Source organism: Myotis brandtii, unplaced genomic scaffold (assembly GCF_000412655.1).
Source record: "Myotis brandtii unplaced genomic scaffold, ASM41265v1 scaffold72, whole genome shotgun sequence".
Classification (NCBI taxonomy): domain Eukaryota; kingdom Metazoa; phylum Chordata; class Mammalia; order Chiroptera; family Vespertilionidae; genus Myotis; species Myotis brandtii.
In genome coordinates this window covers 1,052,647-1,063,907 of record NW_005370838.1, presented here as the reverse complement: position 1 = coordinate 1,063,907, position 11,261 = coordinate 1,052,647, and the positions used below count along the sequence as shown (strand labels likewise).

The 11,261-nt window shown below is 40.5% G+C and overlaps 1 protein-coding gene across 1 annotated transcript in view; it reads left to right on the top strand.

Annotated features, from left to right (window-relative positions):
* The first annotated feature begins 381 nt into the window (after positions 1–381).
* DTD1 (D-tyrosyl-tRNA deacylase 1) overlaps positions 382–11,261 on the top strand; it is a 163,794-nt gene continuing 152,914 nt past the window's right edge. Inside the window, exons 1-3 of the mRNA XM_014530112.1 lie at positions 382–476; positions 6,213–6,303; positions 9,166–9,401. Coding sequence (XP_014385598.1) covers positions 6,302–6,303; positions 9,166–9,401 — 238 coding nt within the window. The 5' untranslated portion in view covers positions 382–476; positions 6,213–6,301. The remainder of the gene's footprint in view (positions 477–6,212; positions 6,304–9,165; positions 9,402–11,261) is intronic.

Below are 11,261 nucleotides of genomic sequence, written 5' to 3'. Positions count from 1 at the left end.
CGCGAGCTCGGACCCCGGCCGGGCTCGGGGCACCGCCACGGCCCCAGATCGCTGTCCTTGTGCCTGGGGGGCCCAGCGCGTCCCTGGCTGTAGAGTCTCCTCTTTGGGTTCAGGATAAACACACCTTATGATTCTTTTTATTTCGGTCCTGAGCACAGAGTGGCAGAACCTCCGGGAACCCCCATGGCCCGTTGTTCAGTGGAGTGTTGCACAAACACGTAGGGAGCATTTCTGGAGCAAGAACATCCTCCTTTTCAACATTCTGTTTTAAATCCCCCCCTTTCCCCAGTTTCTACACGTCTTATTTTTTATGGAGCTTGACTCCCAATAAAATGCACAGATGCGAGGAGCTGCTTGTTCCTGTGGATGAGCTCTGACAATTGCGGACACCCACGTGACCAGCCCCGGGCCAGCTCCAGAGCGTTTCCTGCCGCAGGACATCCTCTTCCTCCCTCGCAGGACCCTGCAGGAATGGGGTCAGAACCTAAGGAATTCAGGGCGAAATATTTCTCTTTCCCACCAATTTCCTGTGGGCCACGCCACCCAACCATTAGTCATCACTTGATCACTGTAGTCCAGCGGTTCTCAGCCTTGGCTGCACATTAGAATCACCTGGGAATCTTTTTAAAATCCTGATTTCTGGGCCTCATCCTCCGGAAATTCTGTTTCTTTGTTATGGGGTGGGGCCACAACATTAGTAACAAAGAAACAGAATTTCCGGAGGATGGGGCCCAGAAATCAGGATTTTAAAAAGATTCCCAGGTGATTCTAATGTGCAGCCAAGGTTGAGAACCACTGCGTAGTCTAACTTGTACAGTGATTACTGTTAACCGGGTCCAGATGATTCATGTAGATAACGTAGGCGTTTTAAAAACTCAAACCAAGATAATACAGATATTTTTTAAAAAAATTTAATGTATAATTTTAGATTTTTTATAGCCTTTTCTACTTTTATTGGCAGAATTATAATATTATTTCAGTCCAGGTATTCTCCAAGTCAGTCTATATACCAAATATGTGTTCTTGTGTCTGCAAAAATATAAATCTCAAAATAAAACAACAACATTCCCTAAAGAAACAACCAAATCCAGCAAAACTATATACAAGTGTTTAGGTCTGAGATTCAGTTTTTCAACTCTGCCTAATGATTTCTAAGCTCTTCTGGTAACTGGTTTTGGATATGGCCCTGGAGTAATAGGGAATAGAATAACAGGGATTTATGGAATTTTAAAACAATTTTTAAAGATTTCAGTTAATACTTAAAGTCACTAACCTAGGATAATTCATAGATGAAAAGGTTTTTTGCTTTATGTGGTCATCATCAACAATGACTAAACTTTGGAGAATTTCAGTTTTGATATTCTCTCTCTTGAATTTTCCATTCTGGAATATTGAAAACATGTATTCTGTGAGATTTGCTGAATAGTTTGAGTGATTTTAGTTGACTATTTAAATTATGTATTTTTAGTTAAAAACAAATAAACCTACCTGCTATTAAAAAGACAAGTGTGAATTGTGGGAAGGTGTTAATAAAATGGAATTCTCTCAGTGCTAGAGGGACCTTGGGGTTAGCCAGGCTTTCTGGTTGAACTGTAATGGAAAGAGATTTTTTGTTTCCTTAAAAATGTGACTGGCTCCACCGAGATGTGGCTGTAAGTTAATGACATTTCATTTCAGGAGTCTAAAATGTCACTTCCAATATTATGGTTGGGACAGAGTACACTGTTAGGAATCATATCTTATTATGTGACAGACTCACTTTATGAGATTGGCAGGCAAATTTTGTTGCCTTAGCGTGGTTATTGTGATAATCTAATTTAAAAAGCTTGGTTATGAAACATTTCAAGCATATTCATTTGGTTAAACAGGTGAATAGTACGTAATCCCCATGTCCTGTCACTCAGCTTTAGCAACTAAAATCTGAACAGAATCATAGAGCATTGGGAAGAGGATCTAAAATCGATGGGCTTTAATGTGTTAATTCGGGGTGATGAACCTCAAAGAAGAGGTTCATGGGTGATGCCACTTGTACATGGAGAAACTGACCAAACATCTCAGATCTTTTCTAGCCTGGTTACCTTTTGTCTAAAATTCTCACGTTTTAAAATTTGGAAATCCCTTTGTCTATAATAAAAGACCCCTTTGAGTCTCCTAATTCTTCTATTTGTTCCAGGAGGAGGGGCAAACTGGACTAAAATAAGAGAGCAAACTGTCATATATAGGCTTTGGGACATTTGTTTCTTATGGAGACAATACTACATTGTAAAAATGTTGAAGCTTCAGAAAAGTGATTTGAATCACTTCAACTAATGATTCTACTTTTAAAAATCTACTCTAGGAGATAATCCTAATTATAGAAAATACTTTAGAGGGATAAGAAGGCAGTGTACAGAGGATTTTTAGGGCAGTGAAATGACTCATTGAGATACTATAATGGTGGATACATGTCATTATATATGTCTTTGTCCAAATCCAAAGCACCAGGAGTGAACCCCAATGTCAACTATGGACATTGGATGATTATGGTGTTTCATTGTAGGCTTATCAGTTATAACAAATGTATCCCTGTGGTGGTGAGTCAGTCCATTGCATGGAATGCAACTGTTCTACTGGATGGGATGCAACTGTTAAAAGATGTTTAGGAAAAGCTTATAACATGGAAAAATCCTAATGCAATGTTAAGAAAAAAGATGAGACACAATTTATATACAATATTTACAATAATATTTTTCTTCCTGTCTCTTATATTTTCCAATTTTTCTATGATGCATCTTTACTTTAATGGTGGTTATAGCTCAATCGTCATTATTTTTTATTTTATTTTATTTTTTAAAAATATTTTTATTGATTTTGGAGAGGAAGGGAGAGGGAGAGAGAGAGAGAAACATCAATGATGAAAGAGAATCATTGATCGGCTGCCTCCTGCACACCCCACACTGGGGATCGAACCCGCAACCTGGGCATGTGCCCTGACCGGGAATCAAACCGTGACCTCCTGGTTCATAGGTTGACGCTCAACCACTGAGCTATGCCGGCCGGGCATTAGTCATTATTTTTATTTATTTTTATTTTTTAAAAAAAATATATTTTATTGATTTTTTAAAGAGAGGAAGGGAGAGGGATAGAGAGTTAGAAACATTGATGAGAGAGAAACATCAATCAGCTGCCTCCTGCACACTCCTCACTGGGGATGTGCCCGCAACCAAGGTACATGCCCTTGATCGGGATCGAACCTGGTACCCTTCAGTCCGCAGGCTGACGCTGTATCCACTGAGCCAAACCGGTTAGGGCTAGTCATTATTTTTAAACTTTTAAAACATACTTTGGGGGAAATTTAGAAAATATATTGACATTATAAGAAAGTAATATATTTTTTATGACTGAAGATAGTTCGTTGTATATATGCACCACTTCTTTATCCATTCACCTATTTTTTGAAAATATTTTTTTATTGATTTCAAAGAGGAAGGGAGAGGGAGAGAGAGATTGAAACATCAATGATGAGAGAGAATCATTGATCGGCTGCCTTCTGCATGCCCCCTACTGTGGATTGAGCCCGCAACCCAAGCTTGTGCCCTGACCAAGAATTGAACCTGGGAACCTTCAGTCCTCAGGCTGATGCTCTATCCACTGAGCCAAACCGGCTAGGGCTTTATTCACCTATTGATGGATAGTTAGGTTGCTTCATATCTTGGCTATTATAAATAATGCTTCATTGAACATATGGATGCCTATGTTTTTTTGTTTTAGTGTTTTGGGTTTCTTCAGATAAATATCCAGAAATGGAATTGCTGGCCCTTCATTGTCTCTTGTTATATAGTCTTTGTCTTACAGTCTATTTTGTCTGGTGTAAGTATTGCTAACCCAGCTTTATTTTTTTCACTTTCGTTTTTATGAACTATCTTTTTCCAGCCCTTTACTTTCAGTCTGTGTGTGTCTTTCAATCTGAAGTAAGTTTCTTGTAGGCAGCATATCTAAGGGTCTTAGTTTCTTATCCATCTAGCCACCCTGCATCTTTTGATTGGAACATTTTTTTTATTGATTAAGGTATTACATATGTGTCCTTATCCCACTCCCGTTCATGCCCTCACCCCCCTGGTGTCTATGTCCATTGGTGATTGGAACATTTTTTTTAAAAATATATTTTTATTGACTTCAGAGAGGAAGGTAGAGGAAGAGAGAGATAGAAACATCAATGATGAGAGGGAATCATTGACTGGCTGCCTCCTGCACGCCCCTCACTAGGGACTGAGCCCACAACCCAGGCATGTGCCCTTGACCAGAATCGAACCCGGGACCCTTGAGTCCACAGGCTGACGCTTTAAACACTGAGCCAAACCAGCCAGGGCGGTGATTGGAACATTTAATCCATTTACATTTAAAGTAATTATTGATACATATATATTTATTGTCATTTTATTATTCATAAAAAGAATGAAATCTAGCCATCTGCAACATCATGGATGGACCTAGGGTACTGTGCTGAGTAAAATAAGTCAGACAGAGAAAAACAATGCCATATGATTTCACTTACATGTGGAATCTAAAAAACAAAACAAACAAGCAGACCAGAAACAGACTCATAGATATAAAGAACATTTTGATGGTTGCCAGAGGGATGGGGGTTGGAGGAATGGATGAAAAAGGTGAAGGGATTAAGAAGTACAAAATTGTAGTTACAGAATAATCATGGGGATGTAAAGTACAGTATAAGGAGTACAGTCAATAATATTGTAATAACTATGTATGATATCAGATGGGTACTAGACTTATCAGGGCGATCACTTTGTAAGTTATATAAATGTCTAATTACAAGGTTATACACCTGAAACTAATGTAATATTGTATGTCAACTGTAGTTGAAAAATAAAAAATTATTGAAATAGAAAAAAAGAAAATACTATTTATTTATTTTTTAAAATATATTTTTATTGATTTCAGAGAGGAAAGGAGAGGGAGAGAGAGATAGAAAGATCAATGATGAGAGAGAATCATTGATCAGCTGCCTCCTGCATATCCCCTACTGGGGATTGAACCTGAAACCAGGCATATGCCCTGTCAAGGAATCGAACTGTATGACCTCCTGGTTCATAGGTCGATGCTTAACCACTGAGCCACACTGGCCTGGCCTTGTCAGGTATATTTATAGATACTATTATCCAACAGAAGCAAACAAGAAAATGGCAGAGTTGCCTCTCTTCTAATTGGAACATTAGGTCAGTACATGATAAAAGTAAAAAAACAGCCCTGACCCATTGGGCTCAGTGGATAGAGCGTCGGCCTGTGGACTGAAAGGTCCCAGGTTCGATTCTGGCCAAGTGCATGTACCTTGGTTGCGGGCACATCCACAGTAGGTGTGCAAGAGGCAGCTGATCGATGTTTCTCTCTCATCGATGTTTCTAACTCTCTATCCCTCTCTCTTCCTCTCTGTGAAAAATCAATAAAATATATTTAAAATAATAGTTTGCTGACTTGAAACTTAACTTTTAAAGCATGGTTTTTGTGTATAATCTACACATGTATATATGTATATATATGTATGTATCACGTTCAAAGGCTGTTAAATCGCGTTGTTTACCCATATCTTCAGAAAAAAAATCACTTCTACTGTCATGGTAAACAACCTGCTTTCCTATCTATAATGTTCTGGCCCTCTAGCAACTTCAGCACGAAATTATAGCTAATTTGCCTACAAACGTCAGGTGGTCATAATAATCTGGCCACTCAGTGTATTTCTCTTTTCTGGTGTAAGTAGAAAAATTATTTTATGACATGTGTTTTCCATTTTGTGCTATGTATTGTGTTACCAGATTTGCTGATTCCAAGACAAGCAGGCATCTCTTGAGAATTAATATAGCTGAGCTGGGTTCTCTGGGCAGGAAAACTTCTGTTTTTATAGATTGGCAAACTCCATCAAAGAAAGTTTCAGGTGTCTCAGCCAAGGTCACACAGATGAAAATGTGGCCCTAAAATTCTGCTTAGTGGTTGTTCACTTTAGAGCACATTCATTCCAGATAAAAAATCAGAATGGACATAAATTAGGATTGTCTTACTGCATTTACATAACTCCTTTCATTTTTGAATGCCTGCTGACTTTGTCAAAGAAGTTATAAGAAGTACGTGTGATATTTGAACATTCCTGTGGCTGTTTAAAAGTGTTTCATGGCACCTATTTGGTTCGGAGTCTTTTTTATCTTTTGTTTCCTTTCTAGTTGGAGAAGAGCAGATAAGTGCCATTGGACGGGGCATCTGTGTGTTGCTGGGCATTTCTCTGGAAGATACACAGAAGGAACTGGAGCACATGTAAGATGTGAATTTCTCTTTGTTTGCTTTTTGCAAACAAAAGCAAAGTCATTGCTCTTTGTTTGTTTTTTAATCCTCACCCGAGTATATTTTTCCATTGATTTTTAGAGAGAGTGGATGAGAGAGGGAAAGCAGAGAGAAATATCTATGTGAGAGAAATACATCGATTGGTTGCCTCCTGCATGAGCCCTGACCAGGGCCCCGGGCAGGGGAAGGAGCCTGCAACAGAGGTACATGTTCTTTTTTTATTTTTAAAAGGGAGGATGATGATTTATTTATTTTAAAATATATTTTATTGATTTTTTTACAGAGAGGAAGGGAGAGGGATAGAGAGTTAGAAACATTGATGAGAGAGAAACATCGATCAGCTGCCTCCTGCACACTCCCTGCTGGGGATGTGCCCGCAACCAAGGTACATGCCCTTGACTGGAATCGAACCTGGGACCCTTGAGTCCACAGGCTGATGCTCTATCCACTGAGCCAAACTGGTTAGGGCGAGGTACATGTTCTTGACTGGAATCGAACCCAGGACCTTTCCATCCACAGGCCGATGTGTTATCCACTGAGCCAAACTGGCTAGGGCTAAGTCAGTGCTCTTTGAATTGAATATGTGGTAGTTGTATCCTACTAGAGCCCCAGTGCACGAATTCATGCACGGGTGAGGTCCTTCTGCCTGGCCGGCAATCAGGGGCTGATCGCGGCCCTCTCGCCCAGCCCAGATTAGGGCCGATGTGGGCTGGCCAGCCGGGGAGGGACCATGGGAGGGCTCCAGGTTGTGTTTGGCCCTCTTGCCCAGTCCCAATTGGCTGGACCCCAGCAGCAAGCTAACCTACCGGTCGGAACGTCTGCCCCCTGGTGGTCAGTGCACATCATAGTGACTGGTTGAGCGGTCGACTGAACAGTGACTTATCAGTCAGAATTTAGCATATTACGCTTTTATTATATAGGATTGTATATAGGATATATGTGCACGCACATACACATACTAGGAACTTCAATAGTATTTTGTTCTTATAAAGTGAGCCCGTTACTTTTATCAGTTTGACATTCGATGTAGTATGGTTATCTTCGTGTTTCAGATGAGGAGACGAGGAAGAGTAACCTGTCAAATGTCACCCACTAAGTGAGCAGCAGAGCAGGAGTACCACTTAGCTTCTATCCCTATTTGCTGCTACTTCTGTGAACTCTTCTCTTAATTAAAAACTGAACCTCTTTTCTTTTTTTTTAAATTTATTTTTATTGATTTCAGAGAGGAGAGGAGATGGAGAGAAAGATAGAAACATCATTGATGATAGAGAATCATTGTTCAGGTGCCTCCTGCACACCCCCCCAATGGGAATTGAGCCACTACCTAGGCATGTGCCCTTGATTGGAATCAAACCTGGGACCCTTCAGTCCACAGGCCATGGATCTATCCACTGAGCCAGATCAGCTAGAACTGAGCCTCTTTTCTTATGAATGGTTTCTGTTTTATAATTTGAGAAATATGACGTGGCCTTGTTAATGCATTTTTAAAATGCCCAGCTGTTCATTGTGCAATAAAGATCTGGATCTCGGGGAGGTTAAATTACTTGCCCAAAGTCACATACACAGAGTTAGCAAGAAGCCCAAATCCGAATTAGAATCTAGGCTACCTGACCTGGAAGCCAGTGCTCCTTTTACTAAAGTAGGGGGTTCGTCATTGCTGTTGCCCGAATGGCTGTCTTAGTACTCAGCTTTCCCCTCCCCCTGTTTAACCAGCACCACTTGACACATTTACTTCAGATGCTCGGATCTGTTTATTCTGCCCTTTGGTGCCCAGAGCCTGGGTGTAACCCCACCCAATTGTCCCTTTTGTTTAGGTTGCAAAGCCAAGTCCTGCTAAGGTGTTGATGACTAATAGGGATAGTTCATTACCACTTCAGGGGTGTTGGTGTTTTAACAGCTCTCCCCTGGATACTTGAAACAGTAGAGTGGTGTAGTGGTTACAAACTGCGGCTCTGGGTCTGAATCTCTTTATGTCTCTGACATTCTAGAGAGTTAATACTTACCTTGGTGGTTAAGAGATTTAACTCAACAGAAGACAAACCTTGGCTGTGGAGAGGAGTTGGTGAAAAGTGCCCACTACAGAGAGGACCCATATAAAGAGTCAGTGAATTACTATTTGTAGAGCCCTTGAACATGTCTTCAACAACATCCAAAAGGGTGGCTTTCCATTGGTGCAATTTCAACTTTCATGCAGGTTGTTCTTTATCATGCTCTTGAAATCTGATCTTATAAATGTTACCTGGTCCTCTTCCTTGCCAAGGCGGCTGTCCTTTGTCATCCACATGTATAGGACTTAAGGAGCATGTGACATAGTTATTATTTTTCTCCAGATTTTTTTTTTCTTTTCTTTTTCTCCAGATCTTTTTTTATATTTGTGGTAACACTAAGTTCTCTCCCGGGTATTTGCTGAATTGTTCATTTTGAGTAGCTCCAAGAAGGGGTGTACAAATGGGGCACCATTTATTCCAGTGTAAAGATTGAATTCTTCTGTAAGTAATTAGAGTTGGACCCATGCTGTGATAATGGATGGTTGTCATCTTGGCCCCAGTTCCAACTGGACTGGCTGCTGCTGTGAATTAGAGGGACCCACACACACAAAAAAAAGGAAATCCCCAAACTACCCTGCGAGGCAGGACCACTATTACCCTGTATTACAAATGAGGAAACTGAGGCACAGAGAAGAAAAGTAACTTGCTCAAGGTCACACTTTCTGTAAGTGATGGGGTCAGCATAATGTTCTTGTTTGGCAGGATGCTGGTGACATTTGGGGGGTATGAAATGTATTGGGGGGCTTGTGATTCCTTAGGTAGCTCTCACTGCTATTTTTCCCCTTAGGGTCCGAAAGATTTTAAACTTACGTGTGTTTGAGGATGAGAGTGGAAAGAACTGGTCGAAGAGTGTGATGGACAAACAGTATGAGGTGCTGTGTGTCAGCCAGTTCACCCTCCAGTGTGTCCTTAAGGGCAACAAGCCCGACTTCCACCTGGCAATGCCCACGGAGCAGGCAGAGAGCTTCTATAACAGCTTCTTGGAGCAGCTGCGCAAGACGTACCGGCCGGAGCTCATCAAAGGTAGGCAGGAGGGGCCTGGGACACTTTGGAGCAGGGGGACAGAGAATCTGCAACTGCAATCTTTCCTTTGTCACAAAGTTTGTTGTTATGTTTATTACTGACTTAAAACAACATGATGGCTGCTGCCACTGCTTGTTGCTATACATGTCCTCCTAATGCCCGGATACCGTTTACCCTTCTTCATTCTTTTAGTCACATTTGAAAATGCTTAGCAACCCAGAAGTGTGTTTGATGTAGTGGTGTTTTATTTTGGTCACTTACTCTACCTGACAGAAATACAATGCAAGCTACAAATGTGAGCCACATGTCATGTTACATTTTATATTTAAAAAAGTAAAAAGAAACAAGTGAAATTAATTTTAAAACTGTATTTTATTTAGCTTACTATGTCTAAAATATTATGATTTCACCATGTAATTAATATAAAAAGTTAAAATGAGATAGCATGTATATTTTGTGTACTAACGTCCTCTAAATCTGGTGTGCAGTTTATACTTACAGCACATCTCCATTTGGACCAGCCACATTTCAAGTGCCCCAAAGCAGCGAGTGTCCAATGGCTGCAATATTGGACATATAGGTTTAGGTTTTTGCCTACCTGTTTATTGTCAAGAATGCCAACCTCATTTGACTAACCAAGATTTAGTCTAGAAAATGGCTTGGTGGAATAGTGGTTGGTCCTGGTTTGTGGGAGAATTACGAATCTTTTTTATTTTTTTAAAATATATTTTATTGATTTTTTTACAGAGAGGAAGAGAGAGGGATAGAGAGTTAGAAACATCGATGAGAGAGAAACATCGATCAGCTGCCTCCTGCACACTCCCCACTGGGGATGTGCCTGCAACCAAGGTACATGCCCTTGACTGGAATTGAACCTGGGACCCTTGAGTCCGCAGGCTGACGCTCTATCCACTGAGCCAAACCGGTTAGGGCATGAATCTTTTTTTTAAAAAAAATATTTTTATTGATTCCAGAGAGGAAGAGAGAGGGGGAGAGAGAGATAGAAACATCAATGATGAAGGAGAATCATTGATTGGCTGCCCTCCTGCATGCCCCCTACTGGGGATTGAACCTGCAACCCGGGCAGGTGCCCTTGACCGGAATCAAACCTGGACCCCTTTAGTCTGCAGGCTGACGCTCTATCCACTGAGCCAAACTAACTAGGGCGAATTATGAATCTTTTAAAGAAGGCCATTCATTTCTAGTCTGTTTTCATGGGGTTAAAGTGCATTTAAGATCATCATGTTTTGCCTTTAAAAAAAATTTAAATTCTTTATTGTTTAAAGTATTACATATGTCTCCTTTTTCCCCATTGGTCACTTACTGGCCGTTCCCACCCCCCAGCATATGCCCTCACCCCACTACTGTTTGTGTCCATGGGTTTTGCTTATATGCATGCATACAAGTCCTTTGGTTGATTTCTTACCCCCTCCCCCACCCCAGCCCCTGCCTTCCCTCTGAGGTTGTATGGTCTGTTCAATGCTTCTGTGTCTCTGGATCTATTTTTGTTATGTTATGTTATTTTTGTTATGTTATGTTATGCTATTTTATTTTGTTATGTTATGTTATCAGTTTATGTTATTCATTATATTCCACAAATGAGTGAGATCATGTGATATTTATCTTTCTCTGACTGGCTTATTTCGCTTAGCATAATGCTCTTTAGTTCCACTCATGCTGTTGCAAATGGTAAGAGTTCCCTCTTTTTTACGGCAGCATAGTATTCCATTGTGTAGATGTACCACAGTTTTTTAATCCACTCATCTGCTGATGGGAACTTAGGCTGTTTACAAATCTTAGCTATGGTGAATTGTGCTGCTATGAACATAGGGGTGCATATATCCTTTCTGATCAGTGTTT